This window comes from Saccostrea cucullata, unplaced genomic scaffold (genome assembly GCF_032062105.1).
Source record: "Saccostrea cucullata isolate Sc308-1 unplaced genomic scaffold, CSIRO_AGI_Scuc_v1 ctg44, whole genome shotgun sequence".
NCBI classification, from domain to species: Eukaryota; Metazoa; Mollusca; class Bivalvia; order Ostreida; family Ostreidae; genus Saccostrea; species Saccostrea cuccullata.
In genome coordinates this window covers 416,645-439,164 of record NW_026938421.1, presented here as the reverse complement: position 1 = coordinate 439,164, position 22,520 = coordinate 416,645, and the positions used below count along the sequence as shown (strand labels likewise).

Here is a 22,520-nt window from a genome sequence, read left to right as displayed (position 1 = left end):
TCTTCCAAAAAGGAATGTTATCTATCAATTGATGATATTAATTCAGATGGTATAAAAAGCAGTTGACATACATATGGAGAGAAAATATGTGTTATATTCATTGATAAGAACACTTAATATTAAATTATTCGTCTGAGATTATGAAAAACAATTACATGATATCATGAAAATTATACATATGAACAAAAATCGCAATATGGTTTATAAAATGTATATAAAAACAAAAGGAACATTAATACATTCACTTTTAAGTAAATATAGAGTGTACAATATTTGCATGGCTTTTCGTTTGATTATAAATAGTTTATGTTCTTCGAAGGAAATATTCTAATATACGATCATAATAATTATATTAATGTAAATGAATGTACATAATACATTAAGACATTTAGATTCAAATGAACAAATCTCATAGCTCGTATGCTTACCCTGCATAATCTTACAGTGTGCACAATTTAAAGACACATTTGGCGAATCAATAGTCAAAGAAAACATTGAAATATATTCTACAATAAGTTAAAGATCCGTATATTTTCTTTTATCTCTTGGATAAGAATATTTCCAAAGAGAAAAAATTAAGTAACTGGCTCAACAAAAGTTTACCAATATTCATTTTAGAGATGACACAGATGAACAAACGAAGTTCATTACAAATAGTTTCATTATTATGTTACTCTCTCTCTCTCTCTCTCTCTCTCTCTCTCTCTCTCTCTTTTACCATCACATGCTCATTAAGAAATTTATATTTTTGTTCTTAGATATAAATATCGAGTAAACCTGTATAGTAACATTTAAAAAAAAGGACAAGTCCATTTATTTACGCTTTAAAAACCAGAAAGCGGTTTATAAAAAATCATAAACTGCCCCAAGTTATGTTATATCATATAACCTAGGTTAAAATAAGCTTCATTCCTTATAATTCAATTTCAATGTAGACAATATTAAAGCAATTTTTTTGGCTTCACACTGAGCATATTTTGAAAATTTAAGGTCAAGCGGAGTAATACGTTTTTGACGTAACTCATTGTGACGTAAGCAACTTACGTTATACAATTTGATATTAAATAAATCTTTTATCCATTCAAATGACGTGTTATAACTATAATTAAATTATTCAAAATTATGAACAAGACTGCGAGGTTTCAAACCAGCTCGTCTGTCTCCTAACGTAAAAAAAATCCACGTCGTTGTTCTATGCCCGGAAAGTAAACAAAGTTATATATTTTTTAAATATTTGCAAATGTACTTTTATGTAAACTTTTTAGTAAAAGATACTATTTAACTCAAACATGTTTCGAATTTCAAAAGACAATAATTTTCATGTGAATCACCCTGTACTCAAACTTTCATCAACCCTCGTATATATAATAATTTAAACAGTTATCGTCTATTAAAACTTCGATATTGATATTAATTAAATAGATGTAACATCAGGCTCGACTAATTTCCCTTCTGGATCGCCTCCCTCTTCTTTCTGGCTGTGTAATGGTTTGCTTTGTGTGAGTATATTTCGCGCATGATGAACAGGCTTGGCTGAAACACGTGTCAGGCATTAGTACCAGTATAAGGCCTAGAGTAGATAGCACCACTCCAGAGAACTTCATACCATTGAAGAAACGATTCCTCCAGATATAATCCGAAACTAGAATATAAAAAAATAAAGATAAATGATTGTGATGAATAGTTTCAGACAAAAAAGAAAAATGTTTACAATAATTTACAAAAACAGAGGAAAAAATGACCAATCTCATTTTCTAAAGAAATAAAATAAACGGGGGGATTCTATAAGCAAAGAAGTTAGTGAAAGTGGGGAGGTAGAGGGTTGAGGATAAGGCAGTTACCGTTTCTCTTTAGAACTGGACATCATTATGTGCTTTATCATCGGCCATAATTACCTCTGAATTGACTCTGAGTCCAAATATTTATATCGCAAAGGTGTTTCCATTCATTAATTAACTAGTGTAAGAGTTTGTCATTGACTTTAAAAGTCAGTGCTTCTTGCAAAAATCCTATTTTGAAGTTGTTACTAAATAGGTCGTATTTTGCGCTGAACTGTTTGAAACCAATTATAAGGCCTTAATTTTATCCTTTTTTTACTTGAAAATGTACCGTCTACTTGATCAAAATACAGGGTTCACTGCAGACGTGACCGATCAACACAGGATGTTCACTCCTCCTAGGTACCCGATCCCATCTCTGGGATTCCTGGAGTTCGTGTTTAACCTTATTTACTGATTTGTATTATTTGTTGAATTTTCTGATCGACAACTTTTCGTTTTCGTCATCTTTTTCATCTTGATTTCCAAGTCAGTGTAATATTTTGTATAGTCTATATTACTTCTGTTCAATCTAAAAATATCTGCTATCAACCCCAGAGATGTTGTTTCTATTAATATATTAACAATCCAAGTTAGGAAATCGCTGCCTGAATTTGACAGTTGGATTGGACTAGAGCTCTTGCGCTACATGTATATGGGGGTGCTAGGGCAGCTAATCAGTATAACAGTAGTACAATGTAGGTGTCTAATCTCAATATGAAAAAGCATACCAACATATTTCGTAATCAAGGTGCCTCATCTAGATATTAAAAAGCATACCAAAATATTTCTTAATCAAACTAACGTTTGTGGAGTATTTTTACCATACTGGCATTATTGCGAGCTTTTGATGATAAATAAATGCCTTTTTTTAAAATATGGACTTATAAGTATAGAGCATATAATAAAAAAATTATTTCCATCAGAAAAGCAATATTTATATTTTAAAATTAATGCATCCCCCAAAACAAATGTCTTGAGAAATCTCATAAATACTAGTAATTTGTCTTCAATTTTTTTTTATGCATTAAAAGTAAAATAAATTTACAGAAGAGGATTTATCTTTTTTCTATTTTATATGTTCGTTCAGGATATGATTTTTAACAAAATATACATGTTTTAGGTACTCCTATCGACAAAGGTTTTCATTTTTCTCATATTGTTGAGTGAAGCATTTATAAGTTCTGTTAATTTTGCAATGAGACTGAACTTTTGTGACACTCAGAGCATACTTATTTAATATTTTCTTATGAATATAAAAACATTTAGATATTCTTTGTAAATAATACACAACTTTCATTATTTAAAATTAAATATAGAGATAACGAACAGTATTGAAGTTCAAAAGTCTATTAAACAAATCAGGTGAAAAGCAAACACAGGCCTCAAAAACATCAGAGGTAAGATCAAGTGTCATGTAGGGGTGAACATTTCCTGCCGACCGGTCATACCCTCCATGTCCCCAATGTCATAAACGGGGGGAAATTATCCGTAGACTATTCAGCGTGTTAAAGTGACAAAAAATGCCTAATAATTAGAATGAAATTTGTCAGTCAGCATTTCGCTCAGTCGTAAATTTGATATATTGGTCATTTTTTATCAACCAAGAATTGTATTACAATATATGTGAAGATTTATTTACATGAGAAAATGTTCAATAATGATACAAAGTTCTATGATAACGTCTTTCCACTTTAATATCCTTCCAACATCTGCAAATTGTCTGATTGTCTCACCTGCACACATGGGTACCGCCACGACCATTCCTAGACCCGTCACCAATTCCTTAGTCAGACACTCTGTATAGTTTGATAAAAACTGGAACACTGAAACAAAAAAAAGAGGGCTTGTTCTTAGTTTGAATTTTGTAGCAGTGTTACATTTGTCAAGTTACAGTATGTAGATATGATAATTAATCGTATATAATTGATACTGGCGTATCAATTGATATTTTAGTAGAGTTGGGAATCATCCTATTCTTGTTTGCTACATGTAGTTATTACTATCCACTGTGTTGATTGGTTTTTCAGACAAACCTATCATTGAAGCAGCTGTTCCAAGGAGATGATTCCAGGGTACATTGGCTCTTATATACTCCACCCCTGAATATTGTAGTCCAATAATCACTGGCCATAACATTAGAAGATTACCCAGGCCTTGTGATGGAAGAAATAAATAAGACAGAAAAAATAAAGTATTCATCTTAAATAAGCTATATCAACTATCAGCAATATTACAAGATTTTGGTTTTATTAGTAAATGAAATAACAAGTTTTAACTTTTTTCAATATGCTTCTGGTTAGATTCTTGAAGGTAGCTGGGTTTTTATTATTCTTTTTCTTTGATTTTTATGTTTTACCATAATAAATTAAAGATAAAGTGTTAATCAACTACAAAATATAATTTTCCTACGTCAAAGGACACTGATCCAGCCCGTTCCACATAAACAGATTTGACTTGGTAACAAAAAAAATCGACCTGGTGTTTTTTGAGTTTTTTTTACACTGAACCGATTTATGTTCAAACAATTATTTAGATAGCATTCTAAATATAGTTTAAATTTTTTTTTTTACTTTGATGAGATTTATAATTTATACATGAAATATAAATGTAACGCTTCTAAACCATAATTGTTTAATTGTGTTACTTATCTCTAATGTGTACTATTTGTATTATCACAGACTTATCCCCGAAGTAACGGTCATTATAACCTACATATTCTTACAAATAAACGATTTTAATGCTGATTCTTTTATTCCTCTGCGTATACCATTATGTGAGGATATAGATAATGGTTTATCTCTGATTTCAATTCAAAATAAAAATGAAAATTCTTAGAGGAGAGACAAGATCAAAAGGTTGACATTGTTTTGAAACGACCATTAATCAAGGATATATATATATATATATATATATTACAATGGTCAGATAATCAAAAAGTAATATTAGGTGTTTTTAATTAGGAAAACTGTCATATTACACCTGTATCATATCTGTGATCAATATGTACAATACAAAAAAAGATACGAAAAACGTCCGTCATAGAATTACTTACCCATAATCGATAAAAACATTGAGAGTTGTCCAAAGCCTATACGCCCTATCCATTTCTTGAATAGGACCTGAATTAAAAATACATATTCTATGTTTCATTTCAAAAGAGTCTAACATAAAATTAACGTAAATCTGAATAAAAGCATGAGAAAATTTTCGGCTGAAAGAACTGTGAATGATAGTATCAACCGCCGCTTATCTCGAACTCTATTTTCAAAGGTCAACATATTTTAATGACTTTTTTAAAATTTAAATAGAAATATATGTATATAAGCATCTGATCCCACCTCTCATATTTTTGGGGTCCGTGTTTGCTCTGTTTCAATTTGTATTGTTAAGTGGACTTTTGAGCGTGAATAATGTTCGTTATCTCCTTATATTTCACATATGACTTATTTACTGAAAAAAGGGATAGAGAATAATAAGAAAAGCATTATAGTTTTGGTAAAGAAATCAACAAAAACAGAAAATGTTTTTAAAGCATTCGTTTAAGTGGTTCCCCCATTCGATGTTAACTCGTCAAATATTTTCTCAGAGTGTAAGTTTTACAAGCTATATACATGTGCATTAATACGATTCTCTTATGGAGTTTTATTATTTTCGCCTTCTTGAAAGTATGATACAACTCCTGTTTTAGTAGTTTCGTCATTTAGTAAATAAAAGCTATTTTTTCAATATATACCATGTTATCGTTTCACAGAAAAAAACAACAGAATTTATGGTTAATTGCTCTGAAGAGATGAATAAAATTTTCATTTTTGTACGAATTTTATAATTTACAATGAATTTTTTTTAACTCCGTCCCCTTTAATAGAAAAAGATACAATCAATGACTTTTTTTTTTACTCTGGTGTTATAATTATTTATAAATCACTTAATATGATCTCTACTCTCAGTTCAAAAAAGTTTCATGAAAAAATCTCCATTAATTAATATTGAATAATATTGTGTAAAACACAGGCAATAATTTAGAGTTAACCAGCGTTAGTTTTGTGTGTCCATTTCACTTCAAGTAAGCATTGAAAACCTTTGATTCTAATTTTAAATATGATTTGCTCTCCTCCCGATTATTTTATTTTTGAGCTTGATTTCGGTTCATTGTCTCCATATTGTATTTCTTCAATTTTCTTGGAAAAAAATCCCACTATTTTGAAACATCTATCATGCAACGTTATTTTGTGATAAAGAAATTAGTTGAAAAAGTGTACTACAACCATTTTCTTTGGTGTCACATAATCCGATATGATCAATCGCGAAATTCCATATTATTAATCACAAAATTCAATGTATTTAATCACATTATCCCATATAATTAATCATACAATTCCCTAAAAATGTTATTCACTTCTAAGAACATTACCCTTATTCCCTTTTTCAATAATTGATATTGCTTAGCATCTCGACATCTAGAAAATGTACGGCTTCTTTCATCTTCATACAATTTTCATGCTGAACAAATTGCATGAAATTAATGATTTTTTTTTACATTATCTTAATTTACATTTTTTGGAAGAAAAGCCTTAACCGGTGGTTATTTATATTTTAAGCCATACGAAATGTACATTAATGTATTTTATCCACGGATAATTTTTTTAACTGAAAATCGCTCTACCATCAAAGTATCAGCATTTATCTTTTTTTAAAAAAGATATCAAATTAAATGTGTTACTCAAAGGAAACTACAAAAATTGTCAAATATAAATATTTAGGTGATATTTCCTCAAAGTATGATTAAGAAGAATTATTAACACAGTTTTATTAGAAAGTATTGTTTATATGGTAAATAATTATTCAATATGGCAAATAAATATTAACTAATCATACCTACGTGTCCTTTAAACAATTTTTCTTATTTAAAACTTTGAAGAGGTGAAATAGCCTGCTACTTTTTATTCTGAAGACAATGTCCTATGGGTCAATGGAACATTCTGTATTAAATTGGAGAAAGATTTTCAATGTTTTCTTCCTCACGAAAAACATCTAATTTCGGGTTAACGGTTATCGAACATTTTTTTTCTTTTAAAGATCGAATAGTTTTCGGGCATTCTACTTTATTTAGACGGAATTTTCAAGACTACATGTATATAATTAAGATATTTTCAAATGTCCTTTTCAGGCTTTACATCAGCAAATATTTGTCTAATAATTAGTTCTATAATTTTGTTGGATTTCAATGATCAATTCAAGAAAATTTCATAATCAGATGCAAGTTTCAATAAATGCATTCAGTTTTCGTAATTAAATGTGAAACCCAAGATTTTAACAAAAATATGAAAACACCAAAAAGTGATCAAGCTAAAAAGTAAATTGGAAATCGGGATCGAAGCAACATGGACCTCTTAAAATATCAGAAGTGGTATCAGGTGCCATTTAGGAGTGAACATCCCTGTAGACAATTCACACCTTCCATGTGCTACTTGCCATGAGTCATCGGGTAACGTTTTTAGACAATTTCGTTTGAAAAAATTACCATGACAATTTCAATGTGAAAAAACTAAAGTCGGCAATTGACCTAAACTGACATACGTCACATAGCTTTTCTATCTCCTGAGTTAGGTAAACCCTGCGCTTTCCTTACATCGTCTCATCATATATCTGCTATACTTGTAATATATTAATATCACACCTTGTTCTTTTGTACACATTTTAATTCAACAAATACAAGATATTTTTTTATCTTCATTTCACCTTGTAATACATTTACTTGTGCAATTGATATCGAATATCTTCAGTTAAATTTTACCTATATGAAGGGGCATATTAAAGTCATTTTGTATGCCCAAGTATATCACAATGACAATGAAGGAGTCGCTCATTCAAGGAAAGTCTATGAAGACTTATACACAAAAGTTGAAAAATACTGATACTTTAATAAAGGACAAGTAAAGTATCAGTCGCATTATCCAGCGATGGGGTATACGATGAGAAACAGATGCGTTTTTTATAAAAATGGCGTGGTTGCCGGCCGGACACCTATAGTTATCGGACGGTGACTGAGGCCATTTTGCGGGGTCGTCGGTAGAAAATAAGTTGTAGTTAAAAATCAGCGATGTCTCCACCGATGCCCCACATCGCTCCTCATCGGCAACCCATCATTAACACATCTTTCAAGGATTGGCCGATGTATGGCCGAGCATCGTCAAGTGTCCGTTGAATCTGAGGTCATCGTGGGGTTGAGTGGTGGGCAACAGACATCGGCCGATCATCGGTGAATGTTCGACCAAATATTGGCCCATAGTCGACCGACGTACGAACCCATCGTTTACCCATCGCTGGATAATGTGACTGATACTTTAAGGACTATTAGACCGATGTGGAACGTTGTTTGGGGCATCGCTCACACCACGGATTACCACCGATTACCATCGGTCTACGGCCACCGGCCGGGAAATGTGACTAAGGCATTAAGTATTAGTCACATTACCCAGCGATTGGGTATACGATTCGCAACCAATGCTTTTTTACGAGGGGCGTTCAATAAATAATGTCATTAACTCGATGACATACAACATAGTAGTCATATGACATAAAGCTTGACTTTCTCTCATTATTGAATCTTTAATGAATTTATAACAGTTTATGTGACCACTTTTCATCACATAGTTTTATCGTGAGAAGCTGGGAAACAAGGGCTATTCGAGACACTGCGTTATAAATGAATGGTAAAGAATCAGTAAACTAGAGTGAAAATAAAAGCTACATTAAAGCTGCTGTAAAACTTGTTAAAAATCCCAACGAAATATTCACTGAAATATGTGACATTTACAGCAACCGATACCTGTTTTATAGACAAATTAGCAGGTGGATTTCAAAGATAAAAAATTATATAATGGGCATCAAAAATGGGTACCCTCCTTGCCAACAAAAATTATAACAACTGACGTACTGTTTGCCAAATTTCAACAAATAATATTTGATAATGTATGATTGACTTTAAGACACATAGCAAATTTGATAGACATCATATCGGGAGTAGTTTACACTGTTTTTAAGAAACGTTTGACAGTAATTAAGCTTGGTACTCTAAGGTCACCCTGTATTTTGAAAAATGAGTGAAAACGACAGCGTGTACAAAACTCTTAACAATTATTTTAAAAAATCAGTAATTGTAGTAATCCACGTTTGTTTTATATTCAAACAGATATTGGAACATGAATCTATTGCTTAAAACCATGAAAACAAAATTTAACATAAGATGTACTTGATAAAAACGGCGAAGGTTTTTCAAGAGCAAAGGTATGCAAGAGCACAAAAACAGATTTATACGCAATTTTCTTAAATATTAGTGGTATTATTGTTCAAATTCGTATTCGGGGAGACAGTTTGATATCTGGAGGTGTCTAGAAAGCAGTTTTTTTGCAAAGAAATCGAAAGGTTTATCAGAGAAAGGACCCAGAATCAGGAATCCACTACATTGAATTTCTTTATGACAGCGTTTAAACCCGCATGCCCTAAAGAGTAAAGGGGTTTACGGGGTAAATAGAAACTTAATGTTTTTTTTACATTAACAATATTTGCCAGATCTTTGACCTTTTGACTTGTTTCTATTTCCAAACTTGAAAAAAAAACTTTTCAGAAGGAAAAAAACAAGTCCAGAAAATCATTGGATCTGCCATTTTCCAGTATACTAAGGGTCATACCCAAAAATGAGTTCTAAAAACAATCAGAAATTGGATAAAAAATGTTACGGACATGTGTTTGAATTAAAAGAGATTAATAAGTAAAATCATGAAGACTAAATCATTGAAAAGCGTCGTTTGCTTCTTTCTGAGCCCCAATGACATTATTTATTGAACGCCCCTCGTATATATAAAAATGGCGTGGTTGCCTGCCGGACTTACAAAGGCTGAGCGATGTATTGCTAATCCTAAAACGATGTTCAAGGGCAATCGGCCGATGTATATTACACCGCTCATACATTGGTGAACATTGTTTGTACATCGGTCGACTATGGGCCAATGTTTGGTCGAACATCGACCGATGATCGGCCGATGTCTGTTGCCACCACTCAAGCCCCCGAGGACCTCAGATTCAGCGTACACTTGACGATGCTCGACTATACATCGGCCAATCCCTGAAAGATGTGTTAATAATGGGTTGCCGATGGGGAGCAATGTGGGCATCGGTGGAGACATCGCTGATTACAACTTATTTTCTGCCTATGACTCCCATCGATGTGCCAAATGGCCCCAGTCACCGTCCGATTACTATAGGTGTCTGGCCGGTAACCACGCCATTTTTATCAAAAAAAGCATCGGTTTCTGTGACTTATACTTAAGTAAGTGATACAACTTGAATTTAATTAATTTTTCACATATGATTATGATAAATCTTTAGCTCCAGACTAGTTGGCACAAGCAACTTCGACCACGAAAGGAAATATTAATCTAGAATTATCAAGGAAATTATGATTGTCAAGTTATATTGATGATTCATTAAGAAAAATGGTTGAATATTAAATCTGTATAAAATTTGCTTGGGGGATTTTTTACACTAAACCTTGTGAAGACATAAAGTTAACATGCTTTCCCCATTATAATTAAGGAATATTATTTTCACTTCCATTCGCAAGCGTTAGCGCCGTAAATTAATTTTCTATCGAAAAAGGCCAGGTCAAAAATTAAAAATTGCAACTAAAGATTGAACGATAGGTAAAAATTTCCGGTATGCATTGTATTGAATCATCGGTTTCTTATAGTTACAAAAGTAATTAACATTAATGAGATTCTAATCAAAATGGACGGTTGTTGATTCCTAAGGAAGGTTAAAGACTCTAAAACATTCATCTTAATCTTCTGAGAACGCACGTTTAACAATTGAAAAATAACACTCATCCATATTGCATGTCTTTTTATCCTTAAAAACCATGAAAAATCTATTTGATATCGGACTAAATAGCAAATTACTTTGTCTTCCTTCGCTTCTGCAGGGTCTAGAGTTCTACGACATGTGAGAGGAATTGTAATCATGAAGATTTACTCTTAGTTTCTGAACACTGACGTCAAAGTACAGAAGAGTTATTAATTTTCTAGCGATAATTTGTGGTCGCATGACAGTAAACTACCGACTGCCTGACTTGAATGAGACAAACATGTCTTAATGACAAGAGAGGTAAAAACCGGTTTAAGTTTTATTGATTTTTTTAATGACTAGATAATCAGAATGACAAGACGTATGTTTGACGGAAAATGAAATTTTTTGTATGAAAACTTTTTTTGTATTGCACTCCACATATGCGTACAGTCAGTTTGTACTGAAACAAAAGTCTAAATTTATATCTAGCTGGATTCGGGGCAACCAACATATGAAAATCTCAGCTCAAATCCCAGCCCAAAATCTTTGATTTCTGCACCATGTGATATTTTCTAAAAATGCTGTATTAACAACTTATCACAAATTCGTCGCATGTAAGCTGAGACTTGCGAAGATCTCTGATTTGGTGGCTCGAAAGCTTGGAATTGGTTGCTATTTTACAAACAAAATGTGATGATCCAAATATTGTTTTTATCGTATACTCTACTTCTTAGTTAAAATCATTAACAGGGTCATAACTAAGTATTGTTCTAAAACGAATTTGAATCATCATGTTTTACAAACGAAAAGACCAGTTTATAGATACTTAGTATTCCTCGCTTAACATAGTTTTCATTAATAAAAATGATATGTAGTCTTTTTTCCTCTGGTGTAGAAATTTCTTGGGTGGTACACAAACCAAAAACCTAAATTTATTAGTATATGTTAAATTTAGAGGGACAAATCAACGGGAAAACACGAGATTTTAGCTGAAAGACACAAACTTTCTTATAGAAGCAAAAAGTATTTGCAGAATGTGAAAGGTAAAGATAATGATATCAATATCGCAAGTCCCATAACACCGATGAAAAGTGAAGAGAACAGAAGCATGGATCTCTGAAAAACCCAGAGGTGGGATCAGATGCGTAGTTAGAGTAAGCACCCCCTTTGAACGGTCACAGTCGTCATTAGCCCTTTGGATTGATCATATGAATGGTATAAAATATGATCATATATGATGGGAAACGACGTATTTGAAAATATGACCTATCAAAAGGTTGTAGTTGCAAACAGAGGAAAACCTATATAATCATCCTGTTTCTTAGTGGGTGTCTTTGTATAAAAAATAAGCGTACTCATAACATGCCTTAAGGTAATCCGATCCTCAGGATCTGAAAATCAAGCATTGAGTAATTGAAAATGCTCACGAAGATGTCTCTAAATTCTCAAAGTAAAATATATTCACCCACGGTATTTCTCAAAATTTCATCTTTAAAGTCAATCATATTATGTAGGAAGAGTTAGTAAATCTCAAATATATTTTCAGAAAATGCAATTAGAACTACCTACTGCATATTTTCTAATTGATAATTGATCAATAAATACATTTTAGGAATAAAAATCATAGGTATCCAGGCTTTTAAAGAAAATTGCATGAGTTTTATACCTATTCGATACTATTGTTTCTCCTATTTTTTTTCATAATGCATAGTGTATATATTCAAGAAAACACCGTAAATCACTTCTAATTTCAAATCATGCTTATAAACATTGGTAACTATTGCTGAATTAAAAGAACTTGTGCATCTTAAATTTCGTATATAAAAACTTTAAAGAACATTGAATCATACTTACGGGCATAAAATGAAAATTGTTGCATGAAAAAAATTCAGTTTCAAGCTTTATTTTAAGACTTTTTGAATTAAATTATAAATTAAAGAGTTATCCTTCCTTGCTGAGGATCGGATATCCTTAAGTATCGAATCAGTAAGAGGACACAACAGCCATATGCAGGTGATTTTAAAACATTTCTATATAAAAAGGGAAAATTCACAATGAAAAAAAACGAAGTACATGTATCTCTTTAAAAATAGAGCTTTATTGTTAGTTGGCCTTAAACGTTAATAAGCAGTAAAATATGCAAAATTGAAGCAGATATTGCAGACTTTGTGATATTCTTCATTTCAAGTGCACTGGGATACCAGGTATAACGAGTTAAAATATGAATGAAAATATTTTATTTTTTAATTGAAAATTTGTCATCTATATAAAAGTAACGGGAATAGGAGCAGTTATTTCCTTCTCAAGTAGAAGTATGCTTTTAAAATATATAAAAGGTCAGGTAATAATGGAGAATTCATAGTAACATGTACTTGTGTGTAGAAATCAATTCTTTATCCAGCCAATAAATACAATTAACAATCATGAAACTGCATGATTATGTAAAAGTCACATCATCTTTTAAAATAAAAAAAAACAAAAAAACAAGTGCTTGTTAGACATATCATAGTTTAGAAAAAAAGAAATGCATTTTTACACGTTCATCGATTACTTTCCTGGTCCGATTTTCCGTTGTTCGTTACCTACTTGGGACAGAAAAGGGCTTCATTTTACTTTTAAACTCGGCATTCGATACCCAGGTGCCACAGAGTAAATAACATTGTTAAACTGTTTAATGTTTACGTGTTAAATGATCCAATTTTCTCATCCTTTGATCTCAAACTTGGACACATGAAATATGACTTTCACAATATTGGTACATGACTCGTTTATAATCATAATCATACACACATTCTTCAACTTCGACATAGAATTAATTAATCCCCTCCCTGGAGGGTGTTAACCTATTTTTACTTAGAATAATTTATCAATTTGTACTGGAGTATTGTCTATTATCCACGTCCATACAGTTCAGTTGCTAATTTTCAGATTAAAAGAAGCTTCTTTTTTTCATTTTTTGCATTAATTCCACATTTTCTTTTTTCAGCGGAGAGATCTGTCGACTTGATACATATACCAAAACTGCATAGGAATTGACCAAAGAGTTTCGTCAAATAAGTTGGAAAAATAAAAAAGGAAAAAAAGAAAAGAAACGTGCAATGTACATAACAAAATATTTTTAGGTGAAAGGTTTCGATGTCATATATAAAATTGAAAGAATTATGAGAAACAGATTTTAGAGCAATTAAATAATATTTTTAATCGATAGAAATATACGAGAGTGGAGCTTATGCTAATATAAATGTAAATGTTTTTAATGTAAATTTGAAAGTTGAAATAAACCTTGGGTGGGGGGGGGGGTGGGGGGGGGGGCACTAGCTACTTCCATAAATTTGTCGATGCGAACTACCTCAGTGAACTTAAAATCAAGATGTCATAGAATCCGATACATCTGTTTCATATTTGAAGATTTTATAACAAAAGGGCGTTTATGGTAATCTTACAACAAAACTTTATGTAAATGTGTTGAGTTCAACTTTTCTAAAACGAAGAGACCTTATTACGAAAAAGTTGATGAGACAAGGATATCAAAGTCTCGTTCAAAGTCATCATTTCGCAATTTGGTTGATATATATACCTTGTCAACAAAAATATAATCTATCATTTAATCGAATACTGGCTGATATTATTCATACTTATTGTGAGACCAGTTTTTTTCACATTGAAATATATACGGATTTTTTTTTGTTTACTGGATCATGAAAAGTAGTACACGACGCAAGTGATGGGTTAACACCTGCATAGGATTGTTACGCTTCCATGGTACCTGGTTCCACCTTTGATGCTTGTAGAGTTTCCTTTTTGTTCTGCTCTCCATTTCTTTTTCTTCAATGAACTCTTGAGCTCGATTTCTGATCGTTATCTTTGTATTCCATTGTTTACACTGATGTTTTCCGTGATTGATTGATTGATTGATTGATTGTATGCAGTTTTTGTCCTACTCGAGAATATTTACACTAATATAGAGACGACTCAATATGAAGGGCTTCAAATTTTGACATTTATTCAGCACTTACGGCCATGGAGCATCGAGGGTTCTTTATCGTGTCATTGTTTACCGTGACACAAGGCCTCAGTTTTTAAGGTTTCATCCGAAGGACCCACAACTTTCACTTCAAGGTGCCGAGCGCATGATAAAGGAACAGTTCTTATGTTTCAATTATTATGATCAATTTTACTATTATGATTAAATTAACAAAATGATAGACACATGAAAATACACTGAGCGTCATTCTGATAGTAATAAGCTTCGTTATCTGATAAAAAAAAAATTGATTTATACAACCTTAAATACTGCCAGAGATGACGAGGAACAGATGGCTAGAACAACGCCCCAAGTGGAGTGAGAGCCCAATCCATCGGCATAAGCAAACAACACAACTCCGGAAATGGACAGAATGAGCGCAATTACCTGAGGATAAATTCTTCTGTCATTTATTTGGCTAATTGTTTAATAAATTTGCAAATGAATTAATTGGATCATTAAAAATATCTGATAGTGCAATATGTGTTATGCAGATCTCTCTCAAAATAATCTGAGTTTAAACTTAAAACTACAATCTTACTTATGTTCGCTGCTTTATGACTAAAAAAGGTTTTTTTTTATCCAGTGTTAATATTTATGAAGGTAGATATTTGATAATATATTTATCAAAAATAAAAAAAACTCTACTAAGTTGCGACAAGGAGGCCAAACAAGATCTTTTTTGTGGTAGATTGTTCTGATAAAAACTTTTACCCTGAGTGGCACAAATTTTTCAAACAAAACGATCCAAGACAGCATGTAAACGAATGTATGATTGGTGGAGAATAATGCTGAGATATCAGTGGCTCCCAGGAAACTCGGGTCTAGGGCTCGAACGTAGGAATAACCAGTCACTCCCCACAGAAAGCAAAGGATGAATGTTTTAACAGCAAAATGGCCCGGGTGAAAATTGTATGGTCCATATATGAGTATGTTCTCTCTGAAAAGTCGAAGTTAAATTGGAATTCCGTTTGCCAAAATGTAAAAGATTCAAGAGTGTTCAGTTTAATTTACCTTCATTCTTCAGCGTTCACGTTCAATTAAAACAGTATTGAAATACTTGAACAAATACACACAACTGTGTTTAGAAATATGGTTCAAAACTTTCGACAAATTTAATTATCTCCAATTTTGTTTTTTAAAGTAATTTAACATAATATTTACCTCAAAGTCTGTTTAACAGGAAAATCTCCTTTTGACAGGATCAACTCAATAACAACATAGGCAGGATAAAACAATAATAGCCAGACTGTCCAAAAATACATGCACAGGAGAGGTGAGTGAAACTGATTGGGAACATAGGTTTCCTGGCAGAGCTGTGTGCTTGTAACCCAGGTAACAGCCAGGCACAAAATGATGACACAGGCCATGAAATATTTCTGTTGCGATATGCTGGTTTCGCAAAGACAACTCTCGCCATTGTTCGACTCTGGCCTGACTTCGTTGTTGGACGTAGCGGAATCACATGTTACAAAATCTGATCTCTCAACTGAAAAAAGAGGTATAAGGAAACCGATTCATTCAAAGTAATAAAAGTTATACTTTGATGCGTTTCCTATATAAACTTAGCTGCAAAAAAACCTAGTCTTTAAAGACAAGAAATACCCATTTGAAACACGACAGTGAATCAAAGAAAACATAAAATTAAGTATCAAATAAATGAAAATCAAACCAATGCTAAAATTTGTTGGTATTGTTTTATACTTGATTTTTGTCTAACATCCACCTTTTGCAATAAAAAAAGAGTTATAAATTGATTTCCTTCTATTTGAATAGATATTTAAAGGTAAACAGGTGCAAAGTGAAAACTATTTATAAGATAGCCCCCACTATATGAATCCCTACTAAGTCTTAAATTTCAGGTAAAATTGGCAATAAACATTGGAACTTTCTATTCTGTTAATCATTCGACATTTTTCATCTAACTTTTCTTTTTACTGCTTACTTCTTGAAAGTGAAAGCATTTCCAATTTAAAGAAATTGATAATGCATTTTCACTCAGAGTTCCGATTCAACTCGCAAAATGCACTTCTGAAGACTTAAAGAGAGTCTTCCATAAAGTTAAAAAGGTACATATTGATGTATTTAAGCAGGTGTCATGTGTGATTTACAGAGATAATGATTGATTTTGCTTTTCTGTTCTGCATTTAAAAAGATTTCCTCCCACAAATGAGCGATTTCTCATATATATAACTAAAGGATATCACATGGTAGAACTATGGAAACATATAGTCATGAGATAATTACCTACGGCCATGATACAATGACATTGTAAATCTCTGCTATACGATACTTGTTATTATTGTAACTTCAAATAATGAAATAGAAGTCGATGTCAAAAAACGAAAACATTTTTCGAAAACATATTGCATCAGTGTTGCTTCTTAAAAAGATATTCTTATTGTTTGTTAATTTATTTATTCATTTATTTATTCATCTATTTATTTATTTATTTATTTATTCATCTATTTATTTATTGAATTCGTTGATTTTTGTATATGATAAAAAATCTCTTTAAGCGGAAAGAGACACATTGGTTTTGATATGCTTGTTGTCTGTCTGTGTGCCACCAAAATTGTGTTCAGACTGTAACTCCACATCACATTACTTTTTTAAATGCTTTATATATTTATTTTTATATACATTTTTATTACAAAGTGGTTATATCAAGATACAAAAATACATATATAGCCATTATTAAATTTCAATCTCACCTTCCCATATTAATCTAAAGTTTTAGAATTATGAGATGGAAAAGAATAATCTAGATAATCATATAAGCAAGTATGCTTTGAATATTTCATTTATTCAGAAACGAGACAGGAATCCCAACATAGCTAATGCCGCATTTTAAGGATCAAGGATATATTGTTTGTATTATTAAAAAAGGGGCGTCAAAAAGAGTACTTTATTTTGAACTTTGTAATCATAAAACTAATTTCTTATAAAACATCTAGGATTTTTTTTTCAATATATTGTATACTATGTAAAGCTGTTTATTTAATACTTTTCTCGACTATTACTTGCTGTTGATTTCTTTACCCATTGTATATTTTTCAAAGGGGACTTAAGCATGAGAGAATAAATCAAGAAAAATTGTCCTCCAATCTTTCTTTTGATATTAATTTAAATAGCATTCATTATTGATATTCGTATAGTACACAGAAAGTGGAAGCTTCCTAAATTTATAACAAAAATGATAATAATGTCCCTACAATTAATATGAAAAACGTCGGAGAACATTTGACCTGACAATTGTTCATGATCATTTTCCTTGTGAATGTACATACAAACTGTTCGCCTTTTATCATGATATACATTATTTTTTTCATCCCTATTTCAGATATTTTTTATTGATAAACCACAATAAAATGTATCAAAAATAAACCATTAACCAAATATGATGCTACTCTGATTCTTCTTACGCAAATTTAAATATCCTGACGTTGTTTCACAGTGAGTTTCCAATTGTATGTTAAAGGCAAAATGTTTTTAAAAAGGTAATGGAGATGGAAAAAAGTTAGTATGAAATGTTGAGGTAATCAACGGTGATCAATCTCATAATCCACTCGCTTAAGAAAACAAAACATAATGATTCAAGATCAAAAAACCATAAAACAATACAAAATAGGAACAGAGCAAAACGGACATCCAAAACATCAGAGGTGGATCAGGTGCCATGGAGTAGTGAGCATCCCCTGCCGACAGATCACACCCGCAGTGTGCTCCTTGTATTGATCGGAAAATAACAGAAAAATCCGTTGTCAATTTAGTATATAAAGAATGGACTAACAATTAGTATGAAAATCGTCAGTCAGCATTTGACTCAATGATAATTTGTATTTTATATTAAACATTAAACGCATGAAAAAACCCATGAAACACCAGAAGTGGGATCAGAAGTCTAAAAGAAGTAAATATCCCCTGCTGTCGACCACTCATTCCCAAAGTAAGTCCTGTATGATAAAATAGACAGGGTAGTCCATAGTCAACTAGTAATAAGACAATACCTTTTAAATGGTTTGAAACATATCAGACAGAAAAACGACCCTGTAATACGTAGCTTTTACAAAAAAGGTCAAATTTAGAATTCCAGCCTTACTTATCATTTGATAATAATCGAAAGAGACTTTCTAGTTTTCCACATTTCAGCGTAGTATCAAATTAGATTATTTATTATCTTCATTGTTGTTTTGATCGATGATTTCTTCTTTTTCAATCACTTTTTAGAATATAGACAATGTTATTTGTATTTTTTTTCTCTCAAGGAATACTAGTAATTAAGGATTGTACTAATTTATTTCAAATAATTACAAATTTCGGGTATAATAAGGAAATTAGCATGTTAATTACCTTCGATTCCAAGGTTTCCTGCCATTATCACTCAGGTAAACTCTGTCTCATATTGGATATCCATGTAGGCCTTAAAAAGTGACACATTTCTGTTTCACACACCGACAAAAAGCACACAATAAACGCAGCAACAGGTATTGGCGCTGATGAAAGACGGTGTCTCAAACAGCTTTCATATAATCAGCCCCTATTCGGCATGGAGGAAATCATGAGTTTATTATTGGAATGCGTTTATATAAGATACTACAGAAGCTGAAACGTGCATTTCTACCTGAAAAAATCTCATCCGTGTGAGATCTGTCTTCGCTTTCAGATCAATACAATTTAATCACATGACGATGAATTAGTTGTGAGCACACATAGACTACAAAATTTCTCAATTGCATGCACGGAATGAAGAACTTAAGCGTATTTTTTTTTAACAAATCATCTGATATTTCTTTAAAAGAATGTTTACAGCGTATTATTGATAATAAGACTACAATGTAATTTATATAAATATATCATCATTAGAGCGAATATAATACATTGATTATTTCTTTTCCTGAATTTCAGACGTTGCCATGACTAATTACTTCTAATAGATATTTTTTAAATTTTCTGTCCTAAAATTGATTCTTTAACCTATTTCCGAGATGTGGAGAAAATCGGTTTTAAGCATAGCACCAGATTAGGCGACAACACCGAACCTGCATATATCACTGTTTCGGATCCACGGATGGAAATTTACACAGACCAAGAATATTACCAACGACACGAATAAATAAATTATTTAAACCTTTTACTTATTTTGACATATTCCATGTTTGCTATAACTGATAAGTTATTGCTGATCCCACCTACATTGTGATGTAATATACGTCATAGTGGCGCATTGTCTCATCAAAAGTTCCAAAATTTATGACACTGTTCCCGAAAAACATTGAAATTAAAAGACATTCTAGTATAAAAGGGAAAAATTTGTAATGTAAAACAGCAGAATTTGCCAAATTTTGCTGTCTCCTTCTCAGAACAAAGGAAAGACTGGGAACTAAAAAGATCGAAGGAAATAGAAAAAGCATAACAACAAAAAATCGGAGTAGATATCGAAATCTAGAATTAAGCGACTGAGGGGCAAAATGAAAACCATGAAAATTCCGAAGTGAAAATATGTAGATTATAAGATCATTGTATTAGTCCCAACTAACAAACAATATTGTCTTAATAGGCTTAAATGTATTTTATACATTGTACTCATTAATTGTAGTAAAGCGCTATATTGTCAATGGGCTCGTTAATTTATCGCCTGTGTGCGAAATTGAACTGACGTAATCTGCATCAAGATTGTTGTTGAATGCTGTTTTGATTATGAATGTTCTTCTTTGCGATGCCTTGTTTTAGTCGTTTTTTAAGAGGAACTGTGATTCAATAAACGTGACAAATTTTATCGTTCGCCATGGGGATGCTACTTTTTCATGACATCTGGTACCATCTCTGATACTAGTAATTTTTTTTTATTGGTTCGCGTTTCTTTTTCTACCGATTTATATTGTTTCCATGGACTTGGAGCTTGATTAATGTTAAATCTAGATATCAAAAGCTTGAAACGATTCCATGTCTTGTCTGTGTGATGTAACTTTACAAAATTGAACAAATTATATTTATCAGATATTAAATAAGACATGGTAAAAATTGTACAATATACAATGCATTGACTTAAAAAAGTAAAATTACATGTATAATGAAATATATGAAGATAAATAACAATATTAAAGCTCAAAACTCCACCCAACCAATACAAGTAAGGAGCAGAGGAATTACAGACCTCTAAAACATCAGAGGGGGATCAGGTGCCATGGGGGAGTGAGCATCCACTGCCGACCGGTCACATTCGCCATGTGCTCCTTGTCATGATTTGAAGTAACTGGAAAATAAATCCGTCGACAATTCAGAGTGTAAATGATGGCCTAACAATAAATATGAAAAATGTCAGCCAGCATTTGACTCAATAATTGAGTGTGTGTGCGAACAATGTATCGACCAAAAAACTTGCTAAATGATTACTTCAAATGAGTCTGTTGATATCCATGTTTCTATAGCTTGTTTGTCAATAACTTGCCTCGTTTTGCTTGCTTTAGAAGTTGCTCATATATAGAGCATTTTCTTGTGTTTCGAATCAACCAATGTAGAAACATAAACCCTAGATGATAATAGTATTGTAACGTGTAACCTCTGCGAAAGGTTCTCAGGGGATAAATTTTCTCTTACTCTACATGAGTTTACGACCTAATTATTTCACGATGTACAATATAGTACGTTTTCTTAAACCTATCTGTGTTTTTTCTATTATCCTTAATTACAGAATATATAAAGTGGGCTGAATCCTAATGACTGGGTTAATCTTGCTTTTGACACCGTTGACCTTGCCCCTGGTTCCTACTAATAACAGATACTAGTAGCTTCGTTCTTATTCAGATACACCGACCCTAGTATCTCACTCCAATTCCCCAGAATTCTTGTTTCTTATGCAAACCTATCTACTGTACCCTTTCTTCGGCTTACAAAGCCGATTTCATACCCTTCAAAGTTAGACTACTTTGAGGAAAGACAGGCTATTCCATTTCATCCCTGCATCTGGGTCTACTTTCAACAATGTTTACTTATTTTTACAGTACAGATAAGATAAGATAAGATAAGATAAGATATTCTTTATTTCCTCCAAATTAATGGAGAGTTTGTATGAATTAACAGATAATTAACTAATTAACAACAAAAATTGCAAAAAAGAAAACATATATATATATGTACAATTTTCTGCTAGGACATTACAGGTTTCGACAGTCTATGGCAAACAGACTTTTGTTTTTATAAACTGTTGAGGCAACTATTATCATTATGCATTTCCATTTTGTGAATGATATGTTTTCAAAACATGTGCCTTGAACACACCCCATTAAAGATAAAAACTGTAGTTCAGGATCTTGATCCTCAAACAAAACATACTCATTTACATCAAGTATATCTAAAATGTCCTCAAACATATTTTCTCTGTCGTCATAGTGTAAAGCAACTTAACATCAAGTGCATATTATAGTTACTTGTTACCTTATTACAAAATTGACAAAATTTACAAACAATTTTCATCGATGAAACCTGAATCAAAAAATTGATTAATAATCTTTTTGAGGGATCTTCTCTAGCAATCTGCCACAATTTATTTGGGTTCAACATAGTATGTATTTTACTGAAAAAAGACATATCAGGATCTACAGACAGAGCAGCACGCCATTGATTTTCCTCTGCTGTCCATATTGTTTTGATAATCATTCTTGAAAATTCCTTTTTACTGTATAGAATGCTACAATTGTTTTCAAACATATCTAAGAGATTGTATTTCCTAGCCGTTTGTAACATGTTTTTGGTTACAAAAAATTTTTCAGATACATGAATATCAGAAATAAACTTATAGATCTGATAATGTACAGAGTTTTGTTCTGACC

General features: G+C 31.9%; 1 protein-coding gene across 1 annotated transcript; it reads right to left on the bottom strand.

Moving 5' to 3' along the window:
• Window positions 1-1,396: 1,396 nt before the first annotated feature.
• Window positions 1,397-19,171, bottom strand: LOC134250159 (solute carrier family 35 member F3-like). Its single transcript, XM_062732511.1, has 8 exons — window positions 19,042-19,171; window positions 15,853-16,177; window positions 15,403-15,628; window positions 14,950-15,075; window positions 4,873-4,939; window positions 3,854-3,973; window positions 3,554-3,643; window positions 1,397-1,642 (listed from the first exon to the last, which is right to left on the bottom strand). Exons 1-8 carry the CDS (start codon window positions 19,064-19,066, stop codon window positions 1,431-1,433), a joined length of 1,191 nt encoding a protein of 396 aa, XP_062588495.1. The 5' UTR covers window positions 19,067-19,171; the 3' UTR covers window positions 1,397-1,430.
• Between the last annotated feature and the right edge of the window lie 3,349 nt (window positions 19,172-22,520).